Source organism: Lissotriton vulgaris, chromosome 2_1 (genome assembly GCF_964263255.1).
Source record: "Lissotriton vulgaris chromosome 2_1, aLisVul1.2, whole genome shotgun sequence".
Taxonomy (NCBI): Eukaryota; Metazoa; Chordata; class Amphibia; order Caudata; family Salamandridae; genus Lissotriton; species Lissotriton vulgaris.
In genome coordinates, this window is record NC_141687.1 from 867,708,003 (window position 1) to 867,729,931 (window position 21,929).

Below are 21,929 nucleotides of genomic sequence, written 5' to 3' on the forward strand. Positions count from 1 at the left end.
GACCCTTCCAAATTAGATCATCTTTAAATCAAGAATACTTTCTACGAAAGGACTTCGAGACTCTTCTCAAGATTTCTCCCTTGTGGCTAAGGAGTAGTCACCCTGCACCAGCGGGCACCATCTAAGAACTCTGCGGTTTGCTGCAAGTCCTTCCTCAAGGATCCGACGGCCCAGCTCGACGAGAACCGGCTTCCCTGGCACCTCTGACCTCTACCCACGTCGTCAGCTCAGCTGAGATCTGTGGGTGCGACGAGACCTCGAGGGACCGGCCATCATCAAAACCTGCACGTTTTCTTAATCAGCACGACCATCGAAGCAATTCTCTGGTGAGTGCTCTGGGGTCCGAGAAGCCCCGACCCTGAGCAGCTCCAGCACCGAAGTGCAGTCTCCCAGCATCTCCACGATCTGCGTGGGGCCCTTCTGCTCGCTGCTCAGCACGTTGTCTGGTCACTAGCCGCTGGCTTGTGCCCTTCTTTGACGACATCCGACAACCAACGCTGCTGGTCTGGTTGCTCCCTTTTCCGAGAGGAGCACCTCGGACCCTCCTGGTCCACTCCAGACGCCATTTTAGGCCCACCACGTGGCCCTGAAATCTGCCAAGGCTTGTTGCCCCAATCCTGGGCCCAGCGACGCTGACAGCATCAACCTTCGTGGGACAGCTCGCACCTCCATCCTGGTCGCCGACAACGCCTCCTGGTCCGTGAGACTGCAGAGCCTAGCGTCGCCCACTCACCTAGTCGAGGTGACGGCCATCCGGTGCCTTCCTGGTACCCTCTGACTACTGGCTAGTAGTACGAACTTGTTCCCCTCTGCTTTCAGGTATCAACGATCACTGATCCAGGCTTGGATCACTACGAACTATTCATCACTGGTCGCCGGCCAGCAACTCCTTTTCTTCCTGCTCCTGGCTTGTCAGCGAAGACCCCGACGCCTGTAAGACTTGTGCAGCCGCAGCCCTCGTGGCTAGGTAACCTCGGCATTTCGGTGCCTGCATAGCCTCCTTACTCTAGGGTCCCGAGTCCCTCGCTTCCGACTTGCCTTATCGGGTCTGCCCGAGACCACTAAACTTTCCGTGCCCTCGGGCACTTGTTTTAATTGTGCACTTGAAGTATTTTCTAAGAGCTTTTGTTCTGTGCTTAGTACCCTGTCCTCATAAAGAGTACAGGGCTGTTGTGATTCTAATAAATATACTGTTTATTTTCATAACACTTGTGTGGTGTCCTTTCACTTGGTGTTCAAGGGGTATGTGATGGTATTACAGCTGGCTTAACACGCCCTCTAGAGTTTAGCCCGAAGACTGCTCGTATCCACGCTACTAGGATAGCTGGTCTAAGGTTGACTTACAACCAATCACCATAAGGGTCGTTGGAACGATACATAGTGGTCGCTAGAATAGCGAACGCTGCATATCGGGCCACCTTCTCACACTGCCCACCAGTGGATGACATGTGATTCCTACACCTTGTAATCCTCATTGGCTTACGTGACATTCCCTACTTGTATGATTCATTGTATCTGTATAATGTGTGCGTGGTGTTAAATTCTGACACACCCTACACTGATATGAGTAGCGCTATACAACAAATAAAATGCATATGAGAGAGGGGCTATGTAAAGATGAGGGGCACTGTTGGAGGGTGGCAGTGAGGGAATCCGAGGAAGAGGTCATGGGGTGGAGGGAGGAGCTAGGGAGAGATGAGGGGCACTGATGGAGGGTGGTAGTGAGGGAAATCCAAGGAAGAGGTCTTGGGGTGGAGGGGTGGGCTACAGAGAGATGAGGGGCACTGATGGAGGGTCGTAGTGAGGGAGTCTGAGGAGGAGGTCATGAGGGAAAGGTTCTACAGAGAGATGAGGGGTACTGGTGGAGGGTGGCAGTGAGGGAATCCAATGAGAAGGTCAATATGGGTGGGCTACGGAGAGATGAGGGGCACTGGTAGAGGGTGGTAGTGAGGGAGTCTGAGGAGGAGGTCATGAGGGGGAGGGGCTACAGAGAGATGAAGGGCACTGGTGGAGGGTGGCAGTGAGGGAATCCGATGAGAAGGTCAGTAGGGGGAGGCTATGGAGAGATGAGGGGCACTGGTGGCGTGTGGCAGTGATGGAATCCGAGGAAGAGGTCAATAGGGAGGCTATGGAGGGATGAGGGGCACTGTTGGAAGGTGGTAGGAAAGGTATTTAGGGAGAAAGAGGTTATTGGTGCAGTGCCAAAAAAGACTTTCGCATCAGTGCTGAAGCCGGCCTTGTCATGGCCTTTCTGTTTTTGTTTATTTATTTAGCAGTCGGGCCATAAGGGGTACTGTAAAACATACTTTAAAGTGCGTGCTAATTATATTTACTGCTATATTCAATGTTTTAAGAATGAAGGTGATTTTACTAATGTTTTTACTGGGAAAAATTAAAGTGGAGCCTGATGGTGCCTGATATGGGGCTGAGGCCCAAGGTCATCTGTGAGATAAGGTGCACTGGAGAGGAATAGTGGCTAATCAAGCCTGTAAGGGAGTGCGTTGCAGTGTCCGTGGTCAGGTTGAGGTAGTAATGAAGAGGAATTCTCCCTTATGGCTCGCACAGAGGGAGCCCGAGGAGTGTCACTAGCCTGATACTCCCACCTCAGAAACCTCCTCTTCCCATCAAAATAACATTACATGGAAAAAACACTTTTTGAGAGTGATAACAATAAAAAAAGAGATTTGGAAAAGAATGAGTTTTACTGGGCCTTGTAAGACTAAGAAGAGATAAAGGAGGGCCCTGAAGCAGGCCTGCCTAGACATATATGTGACAAATCAAGCCCCCAGTTGCCCACCCAAATGCACCCTTGGCCCACCCAAATAAAAATTCCTGGAGCCGGGCCTGCCTGGAGGTGTCTCAGCACTGTACAAGAGTCATATGTTGCAAGGAAAATGACAGAAACACAACATCTGGTAAAAGAAAATACTCTTTGAGAATGCAAGATGAATTTAAAGATGTGAAATTTGGGAGATCGCTAAAATGGCGGACGTCTCCCCTTGAGCTCCTGCCTTTCCGGATCGTGCATCCATCATAATCCTGATGCAGGCAAAGAAACCTAGAATGGTGAGCATACCCCAGAGGACCATGCGGGGCAAGACTGTGCCCGAGCAGTGCCCCTGTCGCAGTGCAGTGATTGTTGGATGGGCAGGCGGACGCACTCAAGATAGCGACCGAATGGTTAAGGGTGTGAGCAGCGGCCCCGGAAAGAACTGTTAGGAGGCAGACGTACAGGTGAGAGATTCCCCTGCCTTTTGGAGCAGACCAGGGATGCCTGTTGACAGCAAGGACAACTTGCCACAGGTGAGGCTGGGTGGTCTTCACAGGCTAGGGTGGGGGAGCGGCAAGGTGATCTGGCCCAATAGTGGAGGTGAGTGGAGGAGGACCACCCGCAGCTCAATTTTGGTAGAGGAGTGCGCTGTGCACCCTAGGATTATGGTACCCCGGGCCAGGGAAGAGAAATCCACTGGGGAAGCCATGCATACTGAAGCGCCCATAGTTCCATTGCAATAGCCCTCAGCAAAAGTCAGCCATAGAGGAGTAGTACCCATAGCATGACTGCTCATGTGGTCCTTGGGGCTAGCTGGTCAGTGCTGCCCCCCATGCACTGAAGCATAGTGACCTGGGATGGCCCTGGGCAAGTGACTGGCCTGTATGTGACACACTGGGGACCATGCCTGGAACTAGGACCCTGGGACTGTGACCTGCCCACTTCCTGGTCCTTGCGAACCCAGAGCCATCCAAGTCCTGGTGTATGGGGCCACTTGCCTGGCGCAAGAAAGCTCAGCTACGTATGACTACAAGGCAACTGTTTTGGGCACTGGAGGAGCCCCAGCGGTAGCACACGAACAGAGATCCCACTCATGCAGCCACTCACTATGGGAAGGGGCGGCCCACCACCTTCACAGGCCCAAACTAAAATTGATAAGTTTATGATCTCTCCCCCTCAAACTGGTAAAACTGGTGAAAATGGGGAAGCATTTATCCTGTGTTTGGAGATGTGGCAGACATCTTACAAGAGATAAAGTCATCCTGATCTGTCCTGGATGCCAAAATTGGGGAAGTGTAAATAGACATGGCACTCCTGCGACAAGACCTGCGGAACACTGTGGGCAGAGTGTTTGGGGCAGAAGGGCACATATCAGATCTGGAGGACTCAGTGACAACGTTGAAAGCGGAGGTGGTCCATTTGACCTCGGCCTCCCGTATCCAAGAGGATCGCGTGGACGATGTGTAAAATGACACATATAGAAATATTATGGGCTTCATAGGTTCCCGAAGGAATGGAGGGGTCTGCATCTGAGGAGTTTCTGTAACACTGGATTCGCACATGGATCCCGACAGACAAGCTCTTCACTTGTTTTATCCTTGAATGATCACATCCCTCCCTGGTGGAAAACCCCCAGGGTGGCACCCCACCATGCCCGATGATAGTTAAAGTGCTAAACTATAGAGGCAGAGATGCAATATTGAGGGTGATGAAGGAAAAGGGGAACGTTCAGTTCCAATCCTCCAAGATCCTTGTCTTTTCAAACAATACGAGCAGAGTCCAGCAGCAATGGAAATCGTTTGAAATAGTCAACACTTTGTGTGCTGAAGCTATAATACATGCTTCTATAGCAGAGTGGATGATGGAGCAGAGGCCGCTGCGCAGCAATCCGCCGCCCACCTGGGGGGAACTGGGGCATGGGCAACGTGAGGTACCTGGAGTGTGCCTGTGGAGATGGAACAGACCGAGAGGCCAACGCAGGAAATTTGATGGTAAGCGGCGACTCTAGGGCTCAGAGGAGCAATGTGGGGTGCAACATAGGTCAGCTCGCTTTGACCCTAACGGTGACACAGGTACCGGGTGTTAGCTGTGAGCTGCAGCATCTAATCCCAGTCACCCCGAGCATGGACTGGAGACCTGATATCAGAAGTTGGTCTCTGCACCGCCCCGGGTGGAGGCCTGCTCTGTTTGATAATTACTTTCCATGACTCAGAACTGCCAGCAGCAACAGATCCTGGTGCTGGTACTGCTTGAACCGGGGTTTGGAGTTTACAGTGATTGCCACGGTTGTAACACTTGTTAGGTGTTATTCATGTTAAGGGCCATAGATGCTTCAGGGGTGGAAGTATGGGGATATGGATGGGGTAGTTCTGGCCCAGTTGGCCGGAGATCGCGTGGCAGCGCTGGCATAGACAGTAGTTTAATCCAGACCTGGCCTGGTACAAACCAGGACCGTAAGAAAAGTTGTGGTGGGTTGGCCCAGATGGGTGAATAGGAGGGGTCCAGGTAGACAGGCCTGATCTGTCGACATGATGAGGACACCTACCCAATGGCACGCCTTAAGACAATGACATGGAATGTGTATGGCCTCCTTGACTGCATTAACTTTAGGCTGTCTTTGATCTGGAGAAACAGCACAAACCTGATGTGCTAATGCTGCAGGAGGCCCACCTGCAGGGTACCAGCTGTCTGCTTTTGGCCAGCTATGGCTACAACAGGGAGTCTCATGCGGGGTGTGTCAAGGGCTCCTGAGGTCTGGCTATCTTACTTTGCAGACAGGTGACCCTGGCAGTGGTACATACAGCCTTCAATCCACAGGAGAAATGTGTATGGGTAGAGGAGGTGACTGCACGTCAGAACTACAACTTACTGAGCATCCCCCTAAAGTTGGTGGGCGAGACCATAGACTTATTTAGAGATGTTGTGTTTGGACTCCTCCAAGGTTTTACCATCATGGGCAGAGATTTTACAATGGTAATGGTTCCCCATGCGGACTGCTCAAAGAACCTCCCACAAACACAGGCGAGAAAGAATCACAGTTGGCAGCCTGTGCTTTGAGTATTTGGGGATGTGTGATGCTTTGCACGTATGTAGGCAGCATGAGATGGCATACACAAACACCTTTACCCCCCATAAAACTAGGTAGTACATAGAGTTTGTCCGATGGACTGCTTTAAACCTGTCAGCCACAACGGAAGCATACATATTGCCGTGGGGTATCTCAGACCACTCGCCTGTAGTGCTGCTTGTGGGGGGCCTTGACCCCTTCCATAGGCCAGTATGGAGGCTGGGGGCATGGCGCCTTGCAAAGGAGAAGTTGGTCCACCATTTGTCCAATGAATTGGACAGCTTTATATAACTGAACCAGGGCTATGTGGAATCTCCAGATACTTTATTGGTGGGGGGCTGGTAAGGCTTACATAAAATGGGTGGAGAAGTCCCAGTTCAGAGCGTAGGACCGACAGTCCGAGCACCAGATTGCAGACTTAGAGGCTCATATAGCTACACTGGATCGAAGGAGTGCTAAGGATGAAAGGGAAGAGCACCAATTAGAACTTGACAGGATGGTGGTGCGACAGCTATCTCTTAACACCTTCCATGCTATGGCTTTTCCCCTCCTGTGCTGGAAAAGCTCGAAAGGCATTATTTCATGACGAGCTCACCTTGTCATAAGCACAGCTCCAGTGTGCTTCATGACGAGCTGAGCTCGTCATGAGCATGGAAGGGGTTAAAGAAGCTCAACAATGTTGGATGGCCACACAGAGTAGGATCTATGAGTTGGGGGACAAGTCCAGTAAGCTTCTCTATTGGTTGGCTACTTAAGTGGCAGGGGAGCGAGTGATCCCTGGGGTGATGGACTGGGAGGGCGGGAAAACGGAGGGAGCCCGAGTGATCGCTATGGCTTTTGCAAACTATTATGCTTCTCCATCCCCCCTGACTATAGACCTGCCACTTCCAGTGCTGTCAAACAATGTGAGGGAGGAATTCAATCAACCCTTTACAGAAGAGGAGCTTAACATTGAGCCGCAGCGTTTGCAGGTAATAGCGCTGGGGCCGGGTTGGGGGGAATTCGACAGACGACCACCAGGGAAAATTAAATAAATATTTAATTTTCCCTCGTCGTCGTTTGTGAAAATCCCCACCTGGCCCCACTGCCCCCCGCTCTTACCTGCACGGGCCACAGATGTTAACATTGAGCTCTCAGGCATGCAAACCCGCAAGACTCCGGGCCCAGACAGGTTCCCAATTGAATACTATCTACAATTTAGGAAAACACTCCTACCACTGTTATTAAATATGTTCAATGAGGCCCTTGATGGGGGCTGCCTGCCAGATGGACTGGGTTTATTTACAATAATAGTATTCCTAGGGCAGGGATGTGCCCTGAACGATGTGCCTCGTATTGTTTTATTTCGCTTATCAACAACAAAGTAAAAATATATGCCAAAATGCAAGCCAACAGGTTCCTTCCAGTCCTCCCCTTATTAATACATAAGAAACAGTGTGGCTTCATGCCCAGTCATAGCACCCGGCATTGTATTCATGGGGTCCAGGCGGCTGCGGGGTACAAGCACAGACTGAAGGGTGAAAACGCCTTCTTATTGCTTGACTTTGAGAAAGAGTTCGATCAGTCACAGCCGGTGCAGGTAAGTGCGGGTGTCCGGGGTGGGAGGGGGGAAGTCAACAGAATACAGAAAATTAAATAAATAAATAAATCCTTGTGAGAAAGTGCCATCTTTCTTGCATTGGTATGCCCTCACTTTTTGATGAATTGCTGATGTGCTTTGACGGAGTGTGCCCATGGCTCCTGCCAACCAGGTACCCAGGGCCTGTGTTCCTTCCCTAAAACTGTGTTGAAACTAAAACCCAATTGGCATCTCTGGCCACCTGTCAGCCCCTAGTAAATGGTACCCTAGGTACCCAGGGCTTGGTGACCAGAGGAGACCCCTAAGGGCGGCAGCACTTATTGTGCCACCCTTAGGGGCCCTGTACCCTGGCACCCACACACTGCCTTGACAGGCTGAGTGTCTAAGTACAGAACTAAACAGAGAGTCAACATGGCACACATCCCTGTGTGCCATGCCCACAAACCCACTGCCCTGGCATACATCAGCCACCCCTCTAGCTGGGTGCCCTATGCCAGTGGTGTGGGCACAGGTGCATGAGCCCTGTGCCCCTACAGTACCCAGGGCCATTCCTGGGCACTGTAAGTGCAGTGATGCCTTTAAGAGTATATGGTGCTGGGAGGTTGTCATTACGAACTCCACAGCACCGTAATGGCTACACTGAAGACTGACAGGTTTGATATCAAACTTCTCCGCACATTAAACCCACACTGATGCCATTGTGGGATTTCATGTAAAATGCACTACTGAGGGCATCTTAGAGATGCCCCCTGAAACCTAATCTACAAGAGCCCTCGCTCTCCTGGGCCTGCAACAATGCACATCCTGGGACGAGGTGCCAAGCCTCATCCCCCAGGATGGGCATGGAAGCTTCAAAGGCATTCCGCCTTTGTGAGCTTCTCCAGACCATTTGCTGTACTCAGCAACTAGCCCACACCAGTTCTGACCCCACTCTAGTGGGAAGACTGGCGGGAAACCCTACGTCAGGAAGGGGGGTGTGCCAGCCTGTGCCAACTCCACCCCTCAGGTGGGAGAGGCGAGGTGAAGCACGACCCCGGGCTCCGGCCATTTTGAAGATGGGGAGCTCTACCCAATCACAGCTAGGTTCCTGCCCCTATCCCACAGGAGAGGAGCAGGCTAGGGGGTGTACCCACTCCAGGATAGGGACCCATTGGTCCCTGCCCTTGCCCTACCTGCAATGCCCCTAAATTTAGTATTTAGGGGCATCCTGAACCTTCCTTCCTCAGATTGCGATTTGCAACAAGAAGAAGACTAGGAAACAGGAAGACCTGCCGCGCAGCTGCTAACAAAAGGACGACGCCCACTGACTTGGCCCCAGAACCCTACAGGCCTGTTGACCCTGAACCTGTTCCTGTGAAACTCCGGCGTCTCCTGTGGACAGCAACATCGACAACTCCGGAGTACCTGCCTGCCTTGAACCTTCCAAAAGACTGAGAATCCCATGAGCAGTGGTTCTGCTCCAATGGCCCTGGTGCCAGACAGGAACCCCAAATCCAGCCCACTCTGCACCCGTCAAGCCTGGCCTGTGCCTGAGTGACCCAAGTCCACGAGGACATCCCCTGGCGACTGGGACCCGAAGTCCAGTGCCCAAAGACCCTCCTCGACGAACCAGGCGATGCCTGCAGCCTCAGAACCAGGGACCCCTCCAACCGCGACCAGCCGAGGGTAAGATTTCCCGACACCAAAAGACACCCCTGCACCCGCGCCCTACGGCTCCCTGTGCCCTCCTTTGGGGTACCTACCTCTTCTCTAAGATCCCAACTTACCTCTCGAAGTGGTGGTCGCACCTGAAGCATCTCCGTCCCGAGCCTGCAGCCTTTGTTCACTTTTTAACTTTCCCATTGGATAACATTGACCGCCCGACGTAATTACTTACCTGTCTTAGGTAGAGGACCCAGTGCTGAACCTAAGAGTCCAGGACTGGATTACAAAAGTAACAAGAACCTACTTTACCTGTGACTTGAATTTCCTTCCATAGGATAACATTGCTAGTTTTTCACTGAAAAGTTTCTAAGTGTCAACTTTGAAAATATATTCATATTCTTTAAAAATCACAACTGTAACCAAAACGCTTTTACTTAACTGTTTACAGCTTAGGTCCCGGGACTGAATCCAGGATCCCGTCCTGTGGTTAGAAAAGTAATCCTTAAAGTAATCAACTGCATTTATGTAGAAAACCCCATAGAGCTCAATGTTAAATTGTGTTTAGAATTGTGTTGCCTATTGCAACCACTGTAGCTATTGTACTTACAAAGTCTATTGCCTTTCTGCAAAGTAACTACCTGAAGTCACTCATATTGAGAAAAGTATATTTTGATACCTGTTGGTTCTAAAATAAAACAATTATATCTTTTGAAATAAAAACAATTGGCCTAGAGTTCAGTTCTTGAGTGTGTGAAACCTTTTGATGACTGAGTGTGTACAACAAATGCTTTACACTGTCCTCTGATACTGCCTTATTGCTTGACCAAGCTACCACTGTAGAGAGGAAGGTCATATCTGACTTTAACCTCTGTAATACCTCTGGAGATTGGGGACTCTATACACACTGTACCTTACGATTAAATAGTGCCTTGTCAGATACATTTCCCATAGGTAGGGCACTTGACAGGGGTGTACATTGTCGCCTCTGTTATTTGCTCTTGTGATAGAGCCGCTGGCGACCTGGGTCAGATGTGAATCCCAAGTGGAAGGGTTTCTTTGGGATGAAGGGGCAGAGGACCGTTTATCGAAACAAACAGATGATGTGCTGCTGTTCGTAGCTCATCTGGAGTTCACAAGCACACGTATCATTCAACTGCTCGAGCTTGAAGGCCTGGCTTTGGCCCTGCAATTGAATTGGTACAAATCCCTATTGGTGCCCCTCACGGTCGCTACAGATACCACACACTGGCGGACCTACATCCTTGTCAGTCGATTGAGTTTTAAGTACTTAGGCATACATAAAGCTCTGCTACTGGTATTGGCGTGGTCCCTCTACCTGGCCCCCTTAGTGATTAGAATGAAGGTAGATCTCAGGAAATGACCCAGACTCCCCCTTAATATCCTCGGTGAAGTGAGATTATTTAATCTGATGGTTCTGCCATGCTTTCTATACGTGATCCAGAATGACCCCAATGCAATTCCTAGGAAGTGGCTCCAGGGGACCCAGGGCACGGTGTGCACTTATTTACCCTGACCTTCAGTTAGAACGGTCTATTCTAGGGGTTGATACTTTTGTAAAAAACTAATGGGGCACTCTCAGACCTGATGTAAGTGATAGTTCAGGTGTGGAGTGCGCCCCTTCTCTGGACAGGGTGGGAGAGAAAATTCACACAGCAAACTCCCCTGTGGAGAGGGTGATGGTTGGGCCTGACAATGCAGCTAGAGGGCTTCACTAAATGGGACCTCATTGGTATTTATCAATTAGGGCTGTCTGTCGAGGAATTCACATAAAGTCGCTCTAATACCTAAAAGAGGAGCTCCATTTACATCACTCTCAGTTCTATGGAAACCTACAGCTCCAACATGCGCTGTCGACCCTCGCGGACACTATTGGAAGACCCCCTGAGTTCAGCACAATAAAGGCACAGCTGCTGTGGGGAGTGTTAGGGAAAGGTGGTATCTGTCGTACATATAAGTCATTAGTCATTAACTCACCCGACTAGTTCAAACCATTGAGGGTTAAGCATGGGTAAACCCACTGGAAGATGGGGAATGGAGTAAAACTCTCATGGTACCAAGGGAGCTGGGGATCTGCTCCAAGCTGCAATTGATTCAACTTCGTTATCTGCATACTACATATCTGGTCCCAATGAGTTTGTGGAGGGCCCACAGGCGTCCATCATCCTCCTGCACATGCTGTGGTGAGGAGGAAGTGGACTTCTGTTATGTGGTATGGACTTGCCCTATCATATCTCTATATTGGGGATCTGTTTGTCATATATTGTCACAGGTTTTTGGGTGCCTAATAAAGAAGATAGCCCATATTTCTCTCCTCCGTTTGATGGAGGACACGGGGCGGGCAAAGAGGTCATTGATTAGGGTGGGAACCCTGTTTGCAAAGAGGGATATTGCTCAATTGTAGGTTTTGGTCATGCCCCTGAAGATGGTGGACTGGTGCAGGAGAATGGACAGGTGTGCCAAAATGAAGGAGCCCATATATGCGGCAAGTGGCTGCCCACATAAACACAGGAAAATCTGGAGGCAATGGTGGAGGTTTTCTGGCCTATATTGAACCAAAACATACAAGTGTGGATTGCCTGCTGTTCTAAGACTAGCATGACTGTGTTCTCTGTACATGCTAATGTTTACTTTTTGATAATGTTTAAGTCAATAAAATCTGGTGTATTAAAAAAATATGTGAAATGAGAACAGGAACTGCATCGCTGACACAGTGTACTTTAAGCGTTTTTACATTGCTAAGAAATATTTTTGCTTGTAAAGTTACGGAGATGAAGATAGGGTCTGGTAGGGGCCAGTTTAAAGGTCACTTAATTACTTCTGGGTCTAAGCACTGGCAGCACACATCCCACTTAAAGCCCTGTTCTGCCATCCTCATATAAATGCCGCTCTGGACATACAACTGTACTGCATGCACTTTACATACTCCATACACCCATAATTGAACAGCACATATGCACCATGCCTTAAGGCACGCATGCAGCGCACTGCAAAAACTTCAACACACACACCACTGAGCATACACAAATATGTTTACACATACACACCACACACCGGACACGCATGCACATCTCCACAAACTTACTGAGACTTTGTTCTGCGATGGGCACTTCGGAACTCTTTGGAAAATTATTACATGAATCACACATTTGCTGCGATGCCACACTAATTGAAGACTATGTATGCAGTCTATAAGTGAGAAAACAAACAAATATATGGTTCCCAGTAACCAGACTAAAAACCTTTTATGTGGGCTTGGTGCACACTTCTGCCCTCCTGAAGCAGCAAAAGGCAACTGGAACATAAAGAAGAGGGTTTGTGCTAGGATGAAAGTCCGTCAAGGATAGCCATCTGTGATAGCTCTCTCCATTTTGTGCTATCGGCCCTACCAATAGTTTCTGATAGGTGCAGGAAATAACAAATGAATGGAAAGAAAGCTGGAATGAATCTCAGCCAATGGCAATCGCTCAGGTCACATTCTAGTCCATCATTTTTCACCGGCTATCAGTGCAGGAAAAAAGGGATGTCGGATCTGGCAGCTAATATTGGGCCGTTTGCAGGCTGGTCCCAATTAAATGTGTTGAATATGTGCTGGTGCAATTTGCCAAACAGTGACACATTCATTTTTCCAAACAAAAAGGGGACGCTGTTCCTATGGCATGGTGCAAAAAGTCACCCACGTCCAAGGGTGCAAAAAGTCACCTGTGCACAAAAAGAATGAAAAGGTGAAAAGGAAAAAAGAAGAGGAAAAAGACATCCTAGGTAAATGGAAGACCACTTATTGTCCTTTGATGCCCTCACACACCCCGAGAGGTGTCATGCTTCATCTTTGGGCAGTTGCTCCTCGTAGTGCCGGTGCTGCAATTCCCTACGGGTCCCCCGAAGGGTCTCTTTATCGGAGATCTTTTAAGGACTGCTGGATGGTGCATGCGGGTGTGCGGGGTGAGGGTCAAAAAAAGAAGAGGGTCAAAAAAAGAGGGTGATAAAAGTGCGTGCAAAGTGATGGGAAGATTAATAGAAGGTAAACAACAGTTTACCTTGTATACCCCTTACAGATATACTACAAATTAGGTAATAAAATCTGGCTCTAAAGGCATACTCTGCCCGGGAGTCCAGGGTCAAGGTCGACATGTTTAGCGCCTGCATCGCCATAAGGGCTGTTTGCGCTTCTTCAGGACCAAAAATGATAACAAGTAAAGTGCACGTGAACAATCTCTTGAAAGAGAATTAAAATACCCTCTAAATCAATCAGGGCAGGACTGTCACCTGTATACCTACAATGTGGCTACAGCTGCTTGATGAAACAGGCTTCTGATTAGTATCTAGGAAAAGAAACAAATGACAGATATGAGCATCAGTAACAACTTGATCTCTCATGGTGTGCCACAGCTGTACGCACTTTGAAAACTCACGACAGTCAAAGAAAGCTAGGCTCAAGAAGCATATGTGCATATTCAATGGAACACTGGCTCAGTAGGATGTCACAGGCAGTGTCTAAACTCATGTGTAAACCCTGTCATCTCTCCTACTTTTACATGATATCTCGAGTGGCCCTATATATGTCCATAAGGGGCACCATTCATTCAAAATCCCAGCAGCTGCTAATGTGATACAAGTGTAGCACCCCCTCACGAGGGTTCTAAAAGAGGGCTTACCTCCCACTGCCAAGAAGGTACCTCCACTCGCAGACCATGAATGCCCGCACACTATTGGGCTGTGAAAAACAAATATAAACATAAACAGACTAGTACGGACACAGATGCCGAAAAAAGAGAAGGGATACTTATGAGCAAGTTGATCACAGCATCCAATTCCCTTAACCAATGAACTACTTACAGTATCCCCAGGGTGCAGCCTCCTTTACACCTACCCCCTCCATGCGTCTGGCGTTAAGTAACTGGAAATGGCAAGACGGGATACTAAATAGAGCGAAGGAGTCAGGTGTTCGGGCGTTTTCCTTTTCCGGTAAATCCTTTCGTGGTTAAGCATAGCGCGCCTGCGCGGGTGCAGATATAAAATGTGCATGCAGTCATAGGGATAACTACTTCCCAGTATCTGCGCATTAGCTAGTGTATGGGGCAAATACTTATAAGGGTAGTCCTCGGGCTAAATGCGGTGTCACCAGAAATGCCCAAGGATAACAACTGTCAGCAACACATTGCTAAACTTGCTCACGCTCGGCGCTAGGTTATAACATTCACGAGGACCACTAGTACCCGTGAAGTTCCCATGTAAATGTACGCACATTATAAATCCCCGTGCTACATAAAGTAAGGGAGAAATTTATATTACTGCTGTCTGTGTAACTACTGCCTGTCTGTGGTAAACGTAATGAGCTGGATCCTCTCAGGTGAGAAGTGTAGAGGGGGCTAAAATGGTAGTAACTGTGTCAAACCCCCAAGGATATTCCTGTCTCAATTTTTCCTGCTGGAACCAGGAATCAGGGGGGTTTTCTAACCCGAGTCTAGCAGCAGAAAATTATGCCGAGGCAGGATCAAGATATCAACCCCCAAGATCAGTAAATTAATGCATCTTATGCCTATAGAAAGGAAAAAAGGAAAAAGAAACAACGGTAATTGTCCTCGGCTGTGCCGCCATGCTCAATAGTATTATCAAAGGAAGAATGGGCCAAGGAGCTATTTAAGGTCCAGTGTCCTTGCTCCTAATACATACATCCAACCAAAAAGGGGACACTGTTCCTATGGCAGGGTGCAAAAAGTCACCGCCGTCCAAGGGTGCAAAAGGTCACCCGTGTACAAAAAGAATGAAAAGGTGAAAAGGAAAAAAGAAGAAGAAAAATACATCCTAGGTAAATGGAAGACCACTTATTGTCCTTTGATGCCCTCACACACCCCGAGAGGTGTCATTCTTCATCATTGGGCAGTTGCTCCTCGTAGTGCCGGTGCTGCAATTCCCTACGGGTCCCCCGAAGGGTCTCTTTATCGGAGATCTTTTAAGGACTGCAGGATGGTGCATGCAGGTGTGCGGGGTGAGGGTCAAAACAGAAGAGGGTAGAAAAAAAAGGGTGATAAAAGTGCGTGCAAAGTGATGGGAAGATTAATAGAAGGTAAACAACAGTTTACCTTGTATACCCCTTACGGATATACTACAAATTAGGTAATAAAATCTGGCACTATAGGCCTACTCTGCCTGGGAGTCCAGGGTCAAGGTCGACATGTTTCGTGCCTGCATCGCCATAAGGGTGGTTTGCGCTGCTTCAGGACCAAAAATGATAAAAAGTAAAGTGCACGTGAACAATCTCTTGAAAGAGAATTAAAATACCCTCTAAATCAATCAGGGCAGGACTGTCACCTGTATATCTATAATGTGGCTACCGCTGCATGATGAAACAATTCAGAAAAGGGGGTGGTGATGAACAGAGTATCTGAATTAAACAGAACACTCCTACCCAGTCAACAGATCAGGGCTTGATCCATCACCGTTTTTTAGCTCACTGCACCATCCCAGCTCAGAACCTGGCTACATGCAAATTAGTCTGTCCCTGGCCCAGTGCATCATGGGAACAGGGCAGACCAAACTACCAAGCCAATTCTTATACTGGAAAGGAAACAAGCTTCCGGGGACCGGTTTCTGGCATTACAGCCGTCTTCGGCCGGCTTGCTTGAATCCTGATGGTGCAGTGAGCAAGTTCATCACCACCCCCTTTTCTGAATCGTTTTGTCCACCATAAGCGTGGAAGGGTATACTCAGATGTGAGTCCCTTGCTCACTGCACCATCAGGATTCAAGCAAGCCGGGCCGAAGACAGCTGTAATGCCAGAAACGGTCAAAACAAAACAAAGCAAAACATATAAACACATGGGTCTGAACCCATTGGTTGATGTGTAGTCAATATATATTTTAATCAAACAACAATGGGTGACAACCATGTTGCTCAATTGGTGACACGTGAAGAAACTGTTTGTGCAGTGCATCAAGATAAAAAGGTGAATACATAATCTATGTTCAATCATTTACAAAACTTGAATAGCCAATACCTTAAAAAACATTTTGGGCAACAGAGGAGAATTTGACAGAGTTTACATATGAGAGAGTTTATTTTGAAATATATGGCCAAGCTATGTCAAATAAATAAATCTGTGATTAGAAATGAGGATTGTTTTCAGTTTCTGTGGTTCTTGGAAATAGGCCCAGACCGTGTACCCCTATTAAAATAAGGGAACCTTTTCTGGAAACTTTTTGTTTATGGACAGGACCTGGCAATGCACTCGCGGTGTTAAATTATATTTTACTCTGTAGCTTTTTGATCCATGAATTTAATGGTGACCATAATAAAGACAGGGCAATAGCTCCTGATGATTTTCAGCATTTGAATTGGGATCTTCACTGTCTAAGGAGGCATATGAACTTAAGTCAATCCGTAGATGTTTTACAGCATTTATAGCCCATGAAACTGCAAGGGACCAAGAACTAGAATACAATCTAGGTATATGTTTAAGCATAAGGGAGTTGAATCATTTATGTGAGTCCCAAGATCAGATTTTCTTAAACAACACCATGCAGCACTGGATAATCAATTAAGTTTACAGCATGATAATCCCATTGTGCTCTGTGAGAAGAAGAATGATGTTCCAATTCTTGAACCAGAGGAAACTGCAATATACTTCCTATTAAAAGGAGCTAAATTATGACCAACATTGTAAGCCATGCAAGGATGGACAAGACTCCAATAGCAATCGAGAAGTATGTCTTCGGCAGAAAAAAATATCTTTCATGGAACCAACAGTAAGCAAGAAACCATTAATAGTGTGGATTGGCTGAAGGAGGGAAGATTATTTCTCTTCTTTCAAAATCTGTATCAGTCATTTCCGTATAACACAATTTCTTGCAACAGTAATATTTTAATTGATTAGGGTTCAGTTGGTGACTCATAATAACCATTGCTGCAGATGCTGAAATTGTAGCATTTGCATCACCAGGTTCACTCATTGGAACTGGCATTTGACGTAAAGCTGGAGACTCAGTAGGGTTATCAGTCCTCGAAGTGGAGCTGAAGATTATGGCCTGGCTGTACTGTTCTTGGGGTAGTTCCACCAGAGAATGGAGAGCATGTGTCACTCTACTACAGAGGCACCTTGGTGTCGATGGCGGTCTGTTGAACTGGATTGGTCACACAGCATTTTTTTAATATGATCGATCAACACTTTTCTGTTAATTTCATTGCACAAGGAAGTGGCGGCAACATTACTGTCTGATTGCCTTCAACCGAAAGAATTGAAACAAGTGCTCTGTTGGACGTCCCCAAAAACGTGCTTGTCAAGGATTTTTTCCTGAACAAGATATCCCACTTTGAGGAGCCACCCATTGCAGCTTTAAAAAATCTATCTTTGGAGGCAAAGTCAGAATTGGTGAATTACCCAAATATTGTGGAAACAATAAGGGGATACAGTAATACTGTGCCCAAACTATTGTATCTCACAAATTGTTGGGCAGAATAAAAAAAGCGAGACTACTGTTTTGCAGGTATATAAAATTTTGTATAAAATATAGATTAAAACAATATTGTTCTCTTTAATATAGTTCTATTAAATATATATTCTTAAATTAATTGAACTATATTATGTTTAGTTATAATATCATACTAATTGTTTTTTATTTTTTATTATAGTTTGTAATTTTTAAGGTGTAATTTAATTTTGTTAAATTTAATTAGCAAATTTTAAATCAGAAGCAGTTTGTTGGGTTTCTGGGGATGTTGATGAAAAGTTGATATAAATTATTGTTTTTTATTTCGAATAAAGGTTTTTGTTAATTAAATAATTAATTGATATTTATGTATTTTATCATTGTTAATTTAACTATTTTGGTATAGTGTGTAATTTGGAATGTTTTATTTACATTTTTCGCATTTAATTAGAACTTTTCAATTCATTAGCACGTTGTTGGGGTCTGTTGGGAATTAGGGTGGGAAGTTATTTAAAAGATACATTATTGTTTTACCATATCAATTCATATTTTATGTTGATTACATAATTAATTGATAATTAAAGGTGTACATTCGATAATTTATTCTTAGTATATTTGTATTAGTATAGTTTGTAATTCTGAATGTGTAATTTTTACTTCAGTATCATTTGTTGGGTTTGAAGGGAATTAGGGTGGGACGTCATTGACAATTTAAATTATTGTTTTTTATTTATTAAGAAATTGTTACACTAATTAAAATATGTAAATTATTTATTTAATTTGTATGTACGTTTTTTAAATTAATTTAGTTTGTTGATCAGTGAATTTAATTTATTTCACAAAAAGAGAGTTTTATATTTCTTATTTGTTTTAATTTTATATGTTTTATTTAATAATTAATGTAATATTAGTTATGTTTTATAGAGAACTTTTTTTCTTTTTATGTTGCTGGTGTTTGAATAGTAGGAAAAGGAAGTGAATTTATTTGAATAATTTTTACTTTTTTTATATTCATTTCGAAATATGAATTAGTTTTCATTTAAACATTCTTTTTTATCTATAATTAATCTTTTTATTTTGAATATGCTTAAATATTTTTATTTTTCTATGTATTTAAAAAAAAATAAAGTTTGAATTGGGATGGTATAGCCAACGCCTCCAAATCATAACATTTCCCTACTGTTGCTAAAATTGGAGTGGGAACAGTTAATCTGAACCTTCCAAAGTTCAATACTTTCTCTAATGTTGCTTAGATAGGAGTAGCAATAGTATATCTAATCCCACCAAAGTTCAATACTTTCCTGCTTTCACTTACATTAGAGTGGCGATAGTAAAAATGGCAGCTCCAAATTCCAACACTTTCCCTACTGTTGATTAGATCGGAGTAGGAACAGCAAATCTAACCCCACGAAAGACCAACACTTTAGCTACTGTTACCTAAATTAGAGTGGAACTAGAGTGCTCAGACTGAAGTGGGAATAGTAAATATACTCTTTCAAAGTCAAACACATCCTCTGCATTTGCTCATGTTTAAGCATATTAAAAATCGCTCCTACGGACTCCAACACTTACCCTGCTTTAGCTTAAGTTGGAGTGGGAAATGTAAATGAAATCCCTCCAAGTTCCAACACTTTTCCTACTGTTGCTCAGATTGCAGTGAGAATATTAAATATAACCCCTCCATAGTCAAAAATGTTCCCTACAATTGCTAACTTTAGAGTGGGAATAGTACATGTATTAAATCTAACCCCTCCAAACTTCAACACTTTCTCGGCTTTAGCTTACAGTCAAGTGAGAATAGTAAATCTAACTCCATAAAGTCCAATACTTGCCCTGCTTCTGATTATGTTGGAGTGAGGCTATTAACACTCTGTACTACTGATTAGGTTAGAGTGAAAATTGTAAATCTAAGCCCTCCTTGGTCCAATACTTTCCTTGCTTTTGTAGAAAGAATATTAGAACACTTCCCCTACTGCTGCTTAGTTTGGAGTAAGAAAATCACATGTAAATTCTTAATTTTTCTAACTTTAAATTGTATTTTTAATGTAAATTGTATTTTTTATGTTAATATTTGAATGCATTTTTTAAATTAATTCTTTTATATTTTTAAGATATATATATTCATATTAACATACATTAATTTTAAGATAATCTATTTTAAATTGTATTATTAGTTCTTAGTCTCATATATTAATGAAATTACACATAATATATAATTAAGTTTCCACTGTCTCGTAAAAGCCGTGACTCGCAGAAATGGTGCACGCGGAGGGTACGAGAACGCCCTGTATTTATAAACTTCTCATCCAAAGCGTTTCGGTCTTTACACTCGTGATCAAGGTGTGTAAAAACCGTTGGGTTTCTGGCTTTTGGAACTTTGGAATAAACCACCCAATGCACCGTTAGTATTGAGCCTCTCATTTAAGGAAGGATTGTGCACACGTAGCTGTGCTATTGTTGTGAGAAGTTTATAATGTAATATATATGTACATTTTTATACACTTACCCTTTGTGGACAATATTCTGTTGCACAATACTTTGGTAGTTTACATATAAAATATGTAACCTCAATATTTTTGCTGAAGATACTTTTGACACAATGTTTTATTCCAGATATTTGGTCATACAAGCATCAGAATTCTTTATGCTGGACACTTTTGTTTTAGTTTCTTAAACAGTCTGTAACAGAATCACGTGAGAAACAGCATCAGGTATTTTCAACTTTGCCATCTTCCTAGCGCCATTGAGATCAGGCACATAAATTAGTACTTAAAACAGTAATTCAAGTGTTGTGTGACTACTTAATACTCTTGTACGCAAGTAATTGTGCTATTCAACCCTGTAACAGCAATGCAACTAGGTCAATCCTGCATCCAATACCTTAGAAGTCCAGGCTTGTTTGAATATACCGATAGGGGAATAGAGATCAGGAGAGAAAGTCATCATCAAAAATCTCGATGTTGGTCAGAGCGGCAGCAAGATGTGGGGTGATAGTAGTACCTTTGTTGATGAATGTTATGATGATGTCAAATGAATGGGATGGATCGACAACAAAGGGGACTCTGTTGTGCAACTAGAATACTTTGAGGGAAATTCCATTGTGTGCTTACAGTGCTTTGATGTCTAAGAATTATTGAAGTGGTGGTGATGGCGGTGCTAGGCCATCGACATCAAGCCTGTTTTCAAAGACGAGCATGATGGACCTGAGGCTTTAATCTACAAAGCCATGGTCTTTAAAGGAGACCATGAATGCTAATGATGAGAATGACGATGACCTTTTCTCCCTGGGTCTCCCTCTATGGCGGTTCTTTGAAATAGTAGGCACCATCTCAGTAGAAACAGAGCATTACCTAGAGAGTTTTTAATTTCTTCTCCTTCCAACTTGCCATGGAGTCTTATTACCCTTTCATTGATGTTGAATTACATACAGATAGTTATAGTTAAGATTGTGTTCCCATATGAAATACATTTTTGGGTTTGCTTATATCTTTGTCGCTGTTTAATAAATCTTAATATATCTGTCCCACCAAAAAGATTTTGTACTGCAGCTCCTTCCTGGAAAGTTTTGGGGTGTTCCATCAAGTGGGAGAGAAAAAGGGGGTGTCCCAAAACACGTTTTCCACATGTATTCTTCCATAGGAGATTTAGACACAGTTACAGCCCAAATTTCTGAATAGATTTACACTAAAGTTGGAAGAAAGCAAGATCAGGGCCCAGAAAGAGTTATTTTTGTGATTTGGTGTAAATCTGTTTTGTAGTTTTTGAGCAACTAATGCTCAAAAACATTTATATATTATGCTGTGGAGGACCCGTGAAGCCGACAGATCTCATGCTGAGATCTAATTGGCTGTCACCACATCAACAAGGATGTGGTGGGAGCCATCTTATGACTCGGGACTCAGACCCAATTCATCCGAAAAAAATAAAGAGAGGACATAAGGGGGCAGAGTAGAGATACTCTGACCACCTAGGCCTGGTGGTGAGGTACCAGATCCCACCTGTGGCTAAAACATTGTTTTTATCCCCATGCAGATATCTTAAAAAAGGTAAAGGGACATGCAGCACCCCTCCCTGAGCCTGGGTCCACAAATGCAGTTGGAAAATACTCTAATGTTTATGAATATTAATGAAGATCCTACAATGCAGAACGTTGTTACTGCAGCTGAACTTCCAACCATGGACATATGCTGTCACCACAAGGTCAGTACAGTATCTGTTCCTTCTGACGTGCTCAGGTACAGTAGAACCACTCCCAGTCTTTGTCATCAAGTGCCATTGTTAAGAAAAACGTGTTGCTCCCTCTCCAGGGGTGGGGTTATTTCAATTGCCTGCTCATTTCTAACCATCATGTTTCACTTTAAGAACAGAACTTGTTTTTTTCATGCTCCCAAGGTTATGCGCTTAGTTCTGGGTCAGTCAGTGAAC

The 21,929-nt window shown here is 45.0% G+C and overlaps 1 protein-coding gene across 9 annotated transcripts in view; it reads right to left on the bottom strand.

The window, feature by feature from the left end:
* LOC147731318 (guanine nucleotide exchange factor for Rab-3A-like) overlaps positions 1–21,929 on the bottom strand; it is a 269,847-nt gene that overhangs the window by 223,785 nt on the left and 24,133 nt on the right. Inside the window, exons 1-2 of one of the 9 annotated variants that reach the window (XM_086956364.1) lie at positions 13,915–13,978; positions 13,734–13,792 (exon numbers count right to left, since the gene is read on the bottom strand). The exons of the other annotated variants lie outside the window; for them this stretch is intronic. Of the exons in view, the coding sequence (XP_086812490.1) occupies positions 13,734–13,771 (38 nt within the window). The 5' untranslated portion in view covers positions 13,772–13,792; positions 13,915–13,978. Of the gene's footprint in view, positions 1–13,733; positions 13,793–13,914; positions 13,979–21,929 lie in introns of those variants that run through there. 9 annotated transcript variants of the gene reach the window in all.